Genomic DNA, 15,731 nt, shown 5'->3' on the forward strand with positions numbered 1-15,731 from the left:
ATTACAGCTTGATTTAGCCTATGATGAAGAACCTGTAAAGATATTGGCTCAATAAACAAAAAGATTAAGAAATTAATCTGTACCATTGGTTAAAGTATTATGGCAAAGTCATGGGCTTGAAGAAATGACGTAGGAAATGAAAGAAAATATGAAGTCTCAGTATCTGAATCTTTTCTTTTGAAAGATTTTCGAGGACGAAAATTCCTTTAGGATTGGAGAGTTGTAGTATCCCATTTTTCTGTGGTGACGGAATAGTGGTTTTGAGACCATAAATTCCAGCTTGTCGGTTCAAAAATATCATTATTATAATATGACAAGGTAATTAAGGTCCTACTACAATTATGGTAAAGAAATTTTAATGTTTACTTAGTTAAATTAAGAAAAAGGACTAAGTTATAAAAGGTTCAAAATCTAGACATAATTGAGTTATAATGATTTGATAGCTTAACTATCAAATAAAAGAGGACTTATGAAGTAAATTTTCCATAATATTTATTGATGGACAGTTAAGTGCATTTTAATTGTGGAACTTTAAGGTTTTAATTAAGGGTAACATGGTAATTATATATTTAAATTAAAGAAAAATAAAAGACAAAAGAATTTGTATCATTCTCTCATTGTTTGTTCACTGAAAATGAAAGAAAGAAAATTAAGCTTTAGGAGCTTGAGGTTCGACTAGCTTATGATCTTTGCATGTAAGCTTATTTTAGTTTTATTTCTTGATTTTTTTTTTGTTTTTGAGATTATTGAAACTCAGTCTAGATATCCAAAAACTTTATTTTTGAAATTGTTAAAGATTTGAGATGTTACCATTGATGAACTTTGTTAATTTGAATGTGAAATGATGGAATTAAAGTGTTAGTTGTTGACTTTGATTAGTGTATTAGTTAATTTTTGGGATAGTTTTAGTAGGTGGAGTAAATTGATTAAATACTTAAAATTCCATGGAAATTGTATAATTAGTGAATAAGTGTGGACTTTCCTAGCTTAGAGTAAAATTCGGTTAACTTGGAGAGATTGAAAAATTTTGTTAATTTGGAAATTTTAACTAAAGGGATTAAATTGTTTTAAATGTAAAAGTTTAGGGAACATGTGTAATTAATGAGAATTTAAGGGTTATATGTATTAAATTGAGTTTTAAATATATGTGAATTTAATAGATTGTATTTAATTAATATATAGATAAAGACTTGAATCAAAAAGGTTATAATCGAGAAAAAAGGGAAAATTGTGGAGTAGTCCCTGCGTGTTAACCGGAAGTGACATATATATTTAACTAGTTTGCTTTTGTATTTGCTTTATTTTGAAATGACATATATATGGCCATGTGACCCTTGAATTATCAAATTTTCATGTTTTTCTCAAAAATTTCTTATTTGTCTCAGTTTGATCCTTAATTTCTTTTAATGTAATATTAGGGCCCCGAAAACTCGAAATAAGGACCATGTGCATTTTTTTCTATAATATGATATATGTTCTTAAATTAATTGATTACTTGTTATGGAATTAAGATAATTGTTTTTAGTTCTGTAACACTCAGATCTCTATTTCGGCAACGTAGACGGAATATGGGTGTTACACTCCAAGTTTTAAAAAAGGATCAATGAGCAGCTCTAAACGCAAAATGTATAAAATGTTAAGGGAGTGTCTGTTTGAAACTTGAAAAGATGTCTGTGTTTATAACCTATAATAGAATTACAACTTGAAGCTCTAAATGCAAACAATTGTTAGTAGTCTTTTTACAAAAAAGAAAATATGAGAAAAACTAGCAATCAACATATAATATATGTGTGTTTACAACTTGGAGCTCTAAATAAAATGATATAGAAGTAGTAAAAGATATTATAATATGATCTCCAAGATTATGTACAATACAAAAGTAAGAAATGAAGAATTTGAAGTGTTTCTCTTGAATTTTATGCTTGAATATATCTCCTTTGTGTATTAAAGTGTTATCAATTTTGCATTATACCCTCCAACTAATTTTTGGACGTTCGGAATTTTTTGAGAGAAATTAGAGTTGTTGGAGCTATTAATCCGAGCAATAAGTGCAGTTGCAGATGACATGTTTTAATACATCGGCTTTAGGGTACTGATACGTGCTTTGAAAAATATGATTATCACACATGTATCGAAACCTAGGTATAAGTTATGATGCCTCAAGCTGAGGTTTTGATACATTTTTGTCTTGAGTTTCTTATGTTCTCATTGTTTGATATGTTTTGATACCTCATTGTTTGGTTCCGATATCTTTGCACCTATGGTCTGATACATTTTGTTGCCTTAAAATGATTACTAACTTTCTATGTTCCGTACCATTAAAGGACATGTTTTGATACTTGTATATATAGATTGAAACATTTACCTATATGTTCCAGTACATTTCAAGTCAATAGGTTACTAACTCAGTATGTTCTGATACATTTAGGATATGTATCAGAACATGGTTCTAGGCTTGCTTAAAAACAATTTCAAATGACTTTTTAGGAGACTTTAAGGCTTATGAAATTTTCTAAGTCTAGCAAATAAGTTTAGAACCACCTGAAATTAATTTTGAAAGGCTTAACATATAACATAAAAGATTATCTTGATTAAAGAGATTATTTTCTTATATCAAAATAATTGAAAATCAAAACTAACACAAAATATTTGCCTAATCACTACCATTCTGATCATTAAGTAATTACTTTTGCATTGATATGTTATTGTATGTTAATTAATTTAACTTACTTTAGTCTTTTTAATTATTATTTTTTTATGTTTTTATTGTTATTTTCTTTAGATTTCATGCTTAGTTGTATCTATTAATTTAGGTTAATCCTTTTTCTATAGGTTTGATTATTAGAATACTTGCTTAACAAAATTATTTCGTTGAAATACTATCAGTTGGTAATGATCTTGCATGCTTGTGAGTATTTTTATTTATTTATTAGCACCAATATCCACTCACCAATCAGGAAATTGGTAATATTCATGTAAATATTAAAGCGTGCTAGGATTTGAATTGTTTAGAAGCTTCGTGTCAATTTTAAACAAATTGGTAATGGCGACACTAGCAATAGAGTTAGCTAATGTGGAGGGATCCACAACTATTTTTTTGATTTTCATGGATGGTGTCAAATGCTTGAGAGGGCTAGGTTCGGTTTCCTGTCCAAGCCTAAAGGTGCATGCTCTGTCATAATTTGATAAATCAAATTAGGCTCTCTAGTACACTCGAGGAGATTATTCTAAAGCAATTTAAGTATATTTTATATGTTTTTGTCGATTTTTAGTTTCAAACCTTAATTAACATTTTTGCTTAGTTTTGCCCCTTTTGAGAGAAAATTGGCCAAATGGTGCCATGGGGAACCTAACATTGTGATTGAGTTGGTGTAGGGAGAAGATAATGGTCCAACTTTGAGGGAAACATCATTTAGAATGGGTGTTGCGATTGTAACACTAACGCCGTGAAAGTTACAACACCTAGACCTTTCACCTTGAGGATTCAAAACTTCAACACAAAATCAACATGGAGCATATTGGCATGAGAGTTGAGATACCAAGGGATGGATGTTGCGAAACTAAGCCAACGTCACAATACCAAGCCTCTGAAGTCATGATATCCCTGAAGGTATTGAAGTACAAAAATTAAGGCCAACTGCAGTGATGTTACGACACCGAAGAGTGGGTGTCGCAACACAAGATCCCTGAGGATCCACAAGTTAACTACTATTTTGGGTTTCGTGAAACCAAGGCCTAACGAGGAGGAAATTTACTATAGGGGCATTTTTTTCCCAACACCAATCCCAATCAAAATAAAACTTTCAGGGGCACTTTTTTCCAAAATTTGGGTTATATTCAGATTTAAAAAGACTTTTGGCTGATAACTTTAAAGGGGCTAACTTCATTCCTTAATTTATTATTATCCTTTTAGCTTAAGGAGTTTTCTTCTTCTCTATTGTTAGGTTTAGTGTTTTCTTTTCTGACTTTAGTTAGTTAGGTAGTTAGCTTAGTTTCTATTATAGATTGGTGTTATTTACATTTTGGTATTCAAACTTTCTTCGTAATTTCATTTTAATCCATAGCTTTTAATATAGCTTAACTCTATTTCCTTTTTCGTCGTTAAAAATATAAACTTTATTGGTATTTTTCACTTCCATTGTTGGCACCATCATCTTCACCACGCAACCACTAATAAATCTCTAAGCTTTTTCTAACCCTATTTTTGTGCTTAATTGAATGTATGATTTGAATGTGTGTTGGGTTGTTGTTTCTATGAAAATGGTGTTAGGTAACTAAATTTATGGTAGTTGATTGATGGATATGTTGCTTAGTTAGTTTTTGGTACAAGAACTAAATTGTAAAAACTAGGCTAAATCAAATAAATTTTAAAACTTAGAATTGATGCCTCTAGGGGAAAATATATATAGGTGAGACCGAGAGGAGATCCTATTGAGCACCAAGTTAGTTGTTCTGAGTTAGTTGAGGTCAAGAGATACACCTAACTAAATCAACTAATTTGGTAAAATGGTGACCAAGAGGTAAAATTGAGCCAATTAGAAGTTAAAGCTTTTTAGATCCCTAATCCAAAAACTAGTCAAGAACAAGGAAGTCAACTGGACACTTTTGATTATTGAATTCTTAATTGCTTAACTTTGATTATTTTACAATTTGATCATTTTTAATGTTAGGTAGCCAATTAGTGTAATTTAACATCGATTATGAATTATTGTAATATAGCACTTAGCAAGTAGTTAGCTAGACTTCTTAGTTGCATGCTTATTGCTTAAGAATCACTTTGTCCCCGAACTCTCTTAGGTTCAATCCTTGGAACAATCGTGTGTTCTATTGCAACACTATAAATATTACAGCTCGACCTATCGCACTTGCAGTACACCGCTAGATTATTATTCTTATTTGTGTTGATTCATACTCCCGGTGCACTAGAAATTTTGGAGGGTTTGAGAAAAAAATATTAGGTTTAAAAAATGGGTTTGGGAAAAAAATTATGCCTATTTAAACTATGAACCAAGCTTGAACATTCAAGGCCTGAGCTTGGCCAGACTCGACCATTTTTGTAAGTTTGTAATGTATTAAATTATGTTATTATATATTATATAATTTACAACACATAAAAATTAAATCTATATTAATAATTAATGTTATAATGTATATTAAAAAATGTTAAGTTTCTTATATATAATTTTAATAAATGAAAATATATAAAATTATTAAATATTAAATTTAATTTAATATAAATATTTTTCAAAAAATTAAAAATAATATGAGCGATCTTAAAATAAGCTTGGGTTAGCTATTTAGAAGTTTGAGTGGGCTTGGACAAAATTTTAATCCATTTTTCCATCTAAGTTGTGCTTGTGCAAGCATAGAGTGTGTCAATATTATAATTAACCCTAACGCGAAACCAACTTAGCTCAACCCATGAACACCTTTACCTGGAATCAAAATATATCACTTAAGCTAATGGCCTTCAATCATAAACAAAAAGGTGGTGCAAGAGAAACCATGAAATGCTATCAAATTGTCCATTGATGGAGGAGTTGACGAGGGTTATGAAGGGTGTTAAATAGTTAAAGAGAGGGCGTTCGAGATCTTACAACTAAGAGCATCAGAAAAGGAAAGAGAGAGAGGGAGTAGAAAGCTCTAGAGAGTTATAGTCATACAAAGAACATAAAAGAAACCTCTAACAATGGAGGAGAAAGACAATAGAGATCGGTGCTCACAAAGTTGAAACTTTCTCTCCTTGGCGGTTGGATTTTAAGAGAGAAGAGAGGGAAAAAACCTAACATTTGTCTATTTTGCTTTTTAAGCTCTATTTACCATTACTAAAATGTGCTTTACAACCTAAAGCATGATTCAAATCAAAAGAATTAGTAAATAAAGACTTTTTCAGACCAAAAGCCAAGTTTTTAAACTAGAATTTTAATCCAAGTTAAGAGCCTAAATTTTTAGCTTTCTGCTTTTGCAAAAGTGTTTTTACCAAATTTTCTTCATTAAAAAGTTCAACATATCTTTTATTTTAGAATATTATGTTTAAAATTGGCATTTTACAAAAGATTTTTTTGATAGAAATGGTAAACCCAATTAAATTTTTTTGTACTCAATATAAATACAAATAAATATTATGTGTTATGTATTTTGAATTCTAGCATATGCTAATTGATAGTTGATTAACATATATGTGAATAGAAAATGTTTATGTAGACGACATCTCTTCGTTAGAATGTGTTATGAGTATTAAACAACTAAAGTTAGATGGTTAAGGTAGATATCTAGTTGTTAGACTAGATTGTTATTTTTGGTATTTCTGTTATGTAAGCATGGCTACATTAAATAGCCAATGAATGTTCATTTGTACGGTGTATTTTTGAATCAGAATTCAAGTATTTCTTCTTCATTTGTTGCTATTCTAACATGGTACCAAGAGCCAACATTTTCTTATGTAACGAAGGTTTACACTTTTAGGTTTATGGCTATGGAAAAGGTTCCAGGGATTGATACTCCTTGTCATTCCTCCAACACAAGGGAGCAGATCCATTCACAAGATAATTGTGGTATGGTTTTATAGAAGGTTCAATATTTTTCAAAGCATGACATCATAAAACTTGGTGAGAATAATTTTCTTCTATAGAAACATCAAATTCTTTTGATTCTTGAAGGGTATGATCTTGAAGGATATGTTTTAGGCACAGTTAATATTCTTTCACAATTTGTAGTTGGCAATGAGGGTTAGTTAGTTGAAAATTTGACCTTTCTTGTTCATAAAAAGAAGGATAATTTTTTTAGCTTCTTAGATGTTATCTACAGTCATAGATGATGTTTTGGTGTATCTCACAAAGGCTAGTACTAGCTTTGAAGTTTGGACAACTATCGAAAGAAGGTTTGGTGCAACGTCAAGCATCAAGATTTCTAATATGTGTCATTTGTTATATTCTTTAAAGAAAGACACTTTTACTGTTAAAAAAAATACTTGTTTAAGGTGAAAAGTATGTGTGATAGTTTGATTGCAGTTGGTAGTGTGGTGACACATTAGGAGCAAGTAAGCATAATTTTGGTAGGGGCTTCGATAGATTATGAATCTATTCATGTATTTGCATCAGCAACTCCAGTGTCACTTGATCTATTGATTGAAATGCTTCTTGATTGTGAAGCAAGACAGTTACCATTACTTGTTGAGGTTCCTATGCAGGCTAATTTGGCATCTCACCAGAAAGAATATAGGGGACATCAAACAAAACAAGTTGGTTACTTCAGGAGTTATACTCAGGAGTTCAAGCAAGGACACAGAGGAAATGGAAGAAGTTGGTCTCGTGGTAGGGGTTGTGGGAATACTCGTGGTTGGTCTCATTTTTGGCCACAATGTCAATTGTGTGGCAAGGTTGGTCATGTGGTTCAGACTTATTATTACAAGTTTTATGAGAATTTTCTTGGTGTTGATCAAAGTTCTTCGATGTCAATCAACTATCATTATTTTGATGGACAGAGGTGTGCAACTCAAATGCCTCATTGCTCATCTATTTCACATTGTTGTGAGTCGATTGTTTCACCTTCCTAAACTCAATTTTAGTCAATTCCAATTAGTCTTCAAGGCTCTTCTTTTACTAATATGGATCAGGTCTGATATCTTGACTTAGGAGGAATGAATCACATTACTCCTGATGTGACTACTCTCACGAATGCTTTCACTTATACATATGTACAGGTAGAGTGTCTATGGGCAATGACGAGTCAGTATCTATTGCTAACATAGGGTTTTTTGCTCTGTTGGTTGGTCTTAGGGTCTTGTAACTCCGAAATGTGCTTCACGTACCAACTATTTGTAAGAATTTATTGTCAGTAGGTTAGTTTGTAAGAGATAATGGAGTTTACTTTAAGTTTCATCCTTTTCTTTGTTTTGTGAAGGATATTCAGACAGAGAAAACTCTATTAGTGGGCCACATGCATGATGGACTCTATAAATTTAATTTTTTTCGTACAGCTTCCAACGGAGTTGCTGGTGTGACTGCTAGGAACATATGTCAGCATCAAAGTTGGTGTGCAATACTTAGCTAGGAAATCTTGTTGAGTTGTGGCATCAAATACTCGATCACCCTTGCGTTGGCACTCTTAATTGTGTTTTGCATGATTGTAGTGTTTCTTTTTTTAGTGATAATAAGTTGTCTTGTGTTTGTTTAGTTTGTCAACTAGACAAAGCTCACAAGCTACCATTTGAATCTTCACAAACATTGTACTATTTTCCCTTTGAATTGGTAGTATGAGATATTTGGGGACCAGCACAAACACGATCAGATGGTTTTTTTTATTATGTTTCCTTTGTTGACATGTACAATTGATATACTTCGTTGTATTTTCTTAAAACTAAGTCTGAAGTTTCAAGTTGTTTCTTACATTTCCAGAAGTTTGTTCAAGTCCAATTTGGGTGTTCTATCAAAATTCTTCAAAGTGATTCGGGAGGTGAGTATCGTTTTCTCTCGAAAGGTCTTTTTTTATTAGCATTCAGCGCAAGATCACATGTCTACATACTTCTGAGCAGAATGGGGTAGCTAAAAAGAAGCACATGCATGTAGTTGACATGGGACTTACTCTTCTGGTTCAAGCTTCTATGTCTTTGGAGTTTTGCCCAAATGCTTTCTCTCATGCAATTCACCTTGTGAATCAATTACCTACTATGGTTTTACAAGGTTCTACTCCATATGATAAGCTTTACAGAGCCAAAACTGATTATTCACAACTTAAAGTGTTTGGATGTGCTTATTTTCCTTACTTGAGACCTTTCAATCAATCTAAGCTTCAGTTTTGATCAAAGCAATGTGTTTTTATTGGCTTTGAAACAAATCAAAAAGGGTAGAAATGTCTTGATGTTGAAATATGAGTGTTTGTCTCTCGACATGTTATATTTGATTAGTATAAGTTTCCTTTTAGTTGTGATTTTCAATCAAAGTATAATCTAGACTCTATGGATAAATCTCGTTACCAGTCTCATGTACCTGTGGTTGTGACTTCAGAGCCAAAGAACACTATGTGCTCTTCAAGCCTATTGTCAACCTCAATCAAGGATTCTTCTTTGGCAAGTTTAGCACAAGTTTCTTCTGTAGCAATCTATTCTTTAGCAAGGAAGGTTGTGTTAGGCTTTCACACTACAAGTTAACCTGTAAGAGTTTCAGAAAGGGACTATACTAGGAATACTGACTCTACTCCACTGATAATGTTCTAGAATAACGTATTTTTATGTATTAATCATGTGTTTATTCTGTGCTTGATCCTAATAATGTGAGTTATTTATGTCTTTTTATCGATTAGGGACTGATTTGGAGGCAAAAGCAAAATTAAGGGACAAAAGTGCGAATTTGGAGACACAATAGGCTGATATGCGGCGCAGGAAAAAGATTGTGCCAAAAGTGCAAGCATGGAAGACACAAGGACTAAAAACGCAAAAAGAAGAGATTTTATTTTATAAGGCTCCATTTTATTAGGATATTTAATATTAAGATAATTATTAGGATTATTTAATTTTAGGATTTAATTTTAATTATCTTTATTTATATTTAATTAATTGTATTTATCTATTTAGAATTAAAGTTAAATTAGACTATCTCCCTAGCACTATAAATAGGGGGTGAAGTGACTTTATTGGGTGTTCATCTTTTTCTATAAACACTCTCCCCCTGAAAGTCTAGGCTTTTGTTTCTTCATATTTTCTTTCAATAAAATTCCCTTTTCCATTTTTATATTTATTTTCTTTTCCACCATTATCATGAGCCACTAAAACCTATCTAGCCGAAAGTTGTCAATATTCCCCAAAAAGGGTTCTTGAGGCCTAGAATCCGTACTTAGCCTTCTCGCCAAGTATTCATCGTTTCTCCGCACTACGGGCTGACGCTTCCGTCCATGGCCCTTAAGAAGTAAGCTTTTCAGCATATGCAAAGGCGACCGCTTTGTATGTTTTGGAAGGATTGCATAGGCGTCCTCTTCCACTATAACTGGCTTACTTGAGTTGAGAAGGGTCATTTAAAAGCCAAGGATCGAACCCAAGGCGGAATGAGACAACCGGAGACTGGAATCTACCAATAAGAATTTCTTTTCCTTTTAACTCTCTTTATTATTTTTATTATTTTCGTAATCACAATTTCAGTCAACTTTAGATTCTGTTTTTCATTCTTTTCCAAATCAAATCTTTAATTCTATTTTTTTTTCTGCCACGCAGGTTTTCTTGGGCACGATTCTGCCCAGAATTTCGAGAAACAAGCATTCGTATAATCCAATCCCTGAGAATTCGACCCTACTTTCCCTTTACTGTTCTTTTTCATTATTTTACAGGGAATAGGATATTTTTGGTGCTCTCAACGACAGCATCATCCACTTGGAGGATTTGAACAGGAGGTGTCACATCTGTTTAATTCTTTGAATTTACATTCCATGCAAACTAGATCAAAGAGTGGAATATTCAAGCCTAATATATTCTCATTAGTCTTAACTAAGGGGGAACCAATGTCTGTTGATGAAGGAGTATGATGCATTGATCAGAAACCAAACTTGGGAGTTGATGCCTTTACTTAAAGGTCGTAGGGCAGTCAATTGTAAGTGGATTTTTAAACTAAAAAGGAATGTTGATGGCTCGGTGGCTAGGTACAAGGGCAGACTAGTGGTTAAAGGTTATTTGCAAGAAGCATGTATTGATTTTCATGAGACCTTCAGCACTGTGGTTAAACTAACAAAAGTTAGGGTGGTCCTTGCCCTTGCTGTCTCGATGGGGTGGTCCCTCAAAAAAGTGGACATCAATAATGCATTTCTAAATGGTGATCTACATGAAGAAATTTACACGGTGCAACCACCAGGCTTTGAACAGAAAGGAATTTATGGAAAGTAGTTGGTGTGCAAGTTAAAAAAAGCTTTATATGGTGTCAAGCAAGCTCCTTGAGCCTAGTTCTATAAACTAAAAGATTATCTTGCAACTACTAAGCTTGAGGATTCAAAGTTTGATACTTCTCTTTTTATTCGACAAAAGGGTTTTACACTTCTTTATGTTTTGGTATACGTAGATAACATTATTGTTACTGGAAATAGCTCACATGTAATAGTTCAGTTTGTTAAAGAGCTCGACATTTAGTTCTATTTGAAGGGCTTAGGGAGGTTAAGTTACTTCTTGGGCTTTGAGGTTACTTATAATCCAAATGGTCTATTTTTCAATTAGAGGAAATATATTCTTGATCTGCTTCGAAGGGCATCCATGGACAAGTAATTTGTCAGCTTAGGTCAGAACTCCTATTGAAGATGAGTCCCTGTACAAGAGTATAGTAGGTATATTACAATATGTTGTGATCACAAGTCCAGACATTGTATTTTCCTGTGAATAAAGTGTGTTAATTCATGCACAAACCATTGGATCCTCATTTTAAAGCCGTTAAAAGGATCTTGTGCTATTTACAGGATACCTTGGATCATGGGTTGTGTTTCACTCAAGCTTTAAAATTTTTGCTTGAAGGATATTTAGATGCAAATTGTGGTATAGATGTTGTTGAACAAAGGTCTATTTCAGGGTATTGTGTGTTTCTTAGAGGAAATCCAGTTTCATGGAGTTCAAGAAAACAACAAGTTGTTTTGAGATCTACTGCGGAGGCTGAGTACATAAGCCTAGCATATGTCATAGCTGAAATAATTTGGCACTGTCTTTGTTGTCTGAGTTACATGTACCAGTTAGGAGCAAAGCTTTAGTGTGGTATGATAGTTCAACAGCTATTGCAGTTGTAGGGAATCCTGTTTTGCATTCCAAATTTGAGCATGTAGAATAGGATCTGTTCTTTGTCAGGGAGAGAGTTGCAACTGATTCACTTCAGGTTGGTCATGTTCCTAGCCAAGACCAGATTGTTGATATACTCACCAAACCATTATCAGCAGGATTGTTCATGAAATTCAGAAGTTATCTTGAGGTTCTTAGCAGTAGCCATGAAATTAAAAGCAGAGAAGATAGTCACCAAGCACTAGGAATGTTATGAGTATTAAACAGCTGAAGTTAGTTGGTTAAGGTAGTTATCTAGTTGTTAGACTAGATTATTATTTCTAGTATTTCTAGTATGTAAGCATGGCTACATTAAATAGCCAATGAGTGTTCATTTGTACAACGTGTTTTTGAATCATAAATCAAGTGTTTCTTGTTGCTATTCTAACAGAACAGAGGTGAGCATTGAGTGACTGAAAACTCTCCTTTCATGCATGGCAATGTTCTCTTACGTGTTTCTTATTAATGAAGCTTCAAAACTACTATGACGGATGGATGGATCTTATGAATAAAACATGGATCGAGGAGGATCAATAATTTATGTTACAAGACTTCATCATGTTATCGGTGACTGATTTCAAGGGGCAGTAGGCAGGTCTAGAGATGTTCTATATTAATTTAAAGGAATTTGTGAGTTCAGGTAATTATACATGGTGATTCCTAGTACTAAGGAAACAAATAAACCATTTTTAAAACTTGAAATTAAATTTTTAACCCCAAAATTTAATTATACTCTTCTTGTAAACAGAAAAAAAATTAAAAAAGAGAACACTTAAATTAATGGGAAAAAGACATTGTTAGCTGGAAAAAGAAGGTGTCAAGGAATAGAGAGAGAATATGGAGGGAAAAAGAGGTGGCAAAGTCAGTATGTGGGAACTTGAACCTTGGCTCAACTAGGCGCATGCAGTAGCGACAATCACACCAGCTTGATATATATACCTATGGAATTTCTCAAACTCCACTTTATATTGCAGCTAAGCTAAGCTTTTACTGGCGTTTAGTATTGCTGTTAAGCCCTAAGTAAACCCCCCCCCCCCCCCCCCCGAAAAAAAAAAACCATCAATCTTCTGGAAGCTACGCAGTTACCAAATGAAGGTAAGAAAATAAACGAATTAAGAGAGTCGATTTCATTGGTTAGCATTTGTATTTTCGCTAACATGTGTATTATATATCTTAATGTTTGGTTGCAGATGTTCAGCTGGGTTCAAAAAAAGCTCACTAGCAAGAAATCCAACATTATTCCAGATAATAGTAAGTACTACTGTTCTTTCATTTGATTGCATGTTTGATCTTCAGACATGTTTTGTCTCTAACAATAAGACGGTATAATTTCTGTCTAATGATCATTTTTTTTAGTTTTCTAATCTTGGTTGCTGATCATCATCATCTTCTAGATCATACAAAACAGCCTTGCAAAGAAGAGTTCAATGACTGGCCTCATGGACTGCTTGCGATTGGAACTTTGGGAAATAAGATAAAACAAGAAGCAGATCAGAAGGCAAATCCACACCAAAGTGTCCCCTCTACACAAGATCATGTCAATTATCTACATGGTCTGACGGTTGAAGAAGTAGGGAAACTTCAAAAAGAGTTGAACTTAATATTTCAAGAACATGGACCGACATCACCAGCTAATCTGGAAGGCCCTAGTATTCCATTTGATAGATTTCTGGATGCCGACTCGAGCACGGTCGAAGATGAAGAAAGGGTTTGCAGTGGATGCTCCGATGGTTCGAATTCAAACAACAGAAAAGATGATCACCATCTCCAGTATCGTAACAGCAGTTTGGTTCAGACTAGAGGGAAAGATATGTGCTCGGATAAATCAAAGGCTGCAATAGGGAAAAAATCATTATCATTTCTTTTGAAGAAGATGTTTGTTTGTAGAAGTGGATTTTCACCCGCCCCAATTAGTTTAAGGGATCCAGCAGTCATGGAATCACGAATGGAGAAGGTACTTAATACTGATACATTGATTAATACATTGAATACTACAAATTAAGTATATACTAAAGTGAGTGAATTGAGTCTTTGGGTTCATCACTTCATCTTTTGAGTTTTCAGATGCTGAAGGCCATACTTCACAAGAAGATATATCCTCAAAATTATAGCATCAAACTGTCTACTAAGAAATCCTTAGAGAGCTGTACCCATATCTCCAACACTGCCAATGGGGATGAAAAGATAGAAAAGGCAGATGATGGAAGTAAATGGGTGAAAACAGATTCCGAATGTAAGTTCTAAATGCATGAACAATTCAAATCATATAATTTGCAATTACTTAAGGTTTTAACTTGAATTGTTTCTTAATCGCAGATATTGTTTTGGAAATATAAATTTTTGCTTGGATATGCTATGGAGATGCATTGTATTCTTTTGGATGCACACACTTTCTTTCATCAGTTGGGAAAAAAGAAGGCAGCATTAATTAATAAAAGCAGAACCGATTACTACAAGGATCAATGAGAAATAACAATATGATCCAATAGTTTATTTGCATCATATTATTAATTTTCAGATTGCAAGGTTCTCTTTTAAAGCCTTGAAGGGAAGGGAAGGGAAGAGAAGAAAATAGTCATAGCCATAGCTATACTTACGAGAATCCAAGTTCTCAGTGTTGCATTTTCAAGATACTCCCTTTTAATTTTAATACTAATTTTAAATTTTAATCTTGGTTTTTTGAGATGATAATTGAGAGATCTGTAATTTTTAACTTATTTATCATCTTTTCTGCAAAATGTACAATTTGAGAGATATAAATGCACAACTCTCATTATTATATCATATATACCCTATAAATATAAATTCCCGTTGCGAGGTTTGGTTTTTAATAATTTAATATATATTTTTTAATTAATTACTTTTTACATAGAAAAAATATCTTATATATTAAAATACATAGAAAAAATATCTTATATATTAAAATTTTATAATTTTAAATTTTATGTCAGAGTTATAAATAATAACATTTAAATTTAAAGAATTATAATACTTATTTTTGTTGAATTATAATTTATCCTCAAGACTAATTACATCAGATTCGACAAAAATAAGTATTTAAGATCTAAACCATCATCAAGTTCATGAAATCTAATAAAAAACAATTTAACTTAGATTAAGGTAATCAACATTTTTGACACCCGATAATAACAGGCCACATTATATTATTTTAGAGTATATAATAATATAATACATTAAGAGACAATAAATTAACTCTATTACTTTTATTTAACTCTAATAAACAAACAAATAAATAAAATTAAATATTTAAAGGATTCGCCTACCCTCATAACTCGTAAGTCCAAGAGGACTCGCAACTAAATTTCAACTTTATATTTTGTAATTTATTTTAATATTGAGATTTAATAAAAAAGTTTAACTTAGGTTAATATGAACTTAAAAAGTAACAGTTTAATTATTAAGTAATAACATGTCACATCATTTTTTAGGCTGTATGAATAATATAATATTTCAAGCAACACCAAATTAATTCTCGTTACTATCTTTTAATTCTAATACACAAATAAACAATGTAACAATCCGATTTAGACTCTAGTCAGAACAATGGTTTCAGAACCACAAATTTGAGGTCAGAAAAAAAATTTTAATATTATTTTCCGTGTTTACATCATGATATGTGATATATGTGAAAATTTCGTGCGAAAATTTTATCGTTTGTGTGCTCGATTTTGCAAAAAGGACTAAATCGTAGAAAATGCAAAAGTTGCATTCTATATGTTAAAAGTGCCAAATAGTTATGGCTTATTAGGAGGTCCTTATTTTGTAATTAGACCATTGATAGTGGAATTTGACAAAAATGACCATTAAATGAATGATTTTAAATGGTTATAAATAAGGTTAATATGGTAAATAGATTATTAATGTTATATTAAATAAAACTAAAGCTAAAATTAATCCATTACATCTTCTTTACACCGAAAATCAAAAGAAAAGA

At 32.3% G+C, this 15,731-nt stretch overlaps 1 protein-coding gene across 1 annotated transcript; it reads left to right on the forward strand.

Moving 5' to 3' along the window:
• The first annotated feature begins 12,785 nt into the window (after positions 1-12,785).
• On the forward strand, positions 12,786-14,557 carry LOC107952526 (protein NEGATIVE GRAVITROPIC RESPONSE OF ROOTS). Its single transcript, XM_016887766.2, has 5 exons — positions 12,786-12,871; positions 12,967-13,027; positions 13,171-13,730; positions 13,841-14,009; positions 14,093-14,557. Exons 1-5 carry the CDS (start codon positions 12,866-12,868, stop codon positions 14,110-14,112), a joined length of 816 nt encoding a protein of 271 aa, XP_016743255.1. The 5' UTR covers positions 12,786-12,865; the 3' UTR covers positions 14,113-14,557.
• Positions 14,558-15,731: the final 1,174 nt, after the last annotated feature.

The sequence above is a fragment of the Gossypium hirsutum genome, chromosome A06, assembly GCF_007990345.1.
Source record: "Gossypium hirsutum isolate 1008001.06 chromosome A06, Gossypium_hirsutum_v2.1, whole genome shotgun sequence".
Taxonomy (NCBI): domain Eukaryota; kingdom Viridiplantae; phylum Streptophyta; class Magnoliopsida; order Malvales; family Malvaceae; genus Gossypium; species Gossypium hirsutum.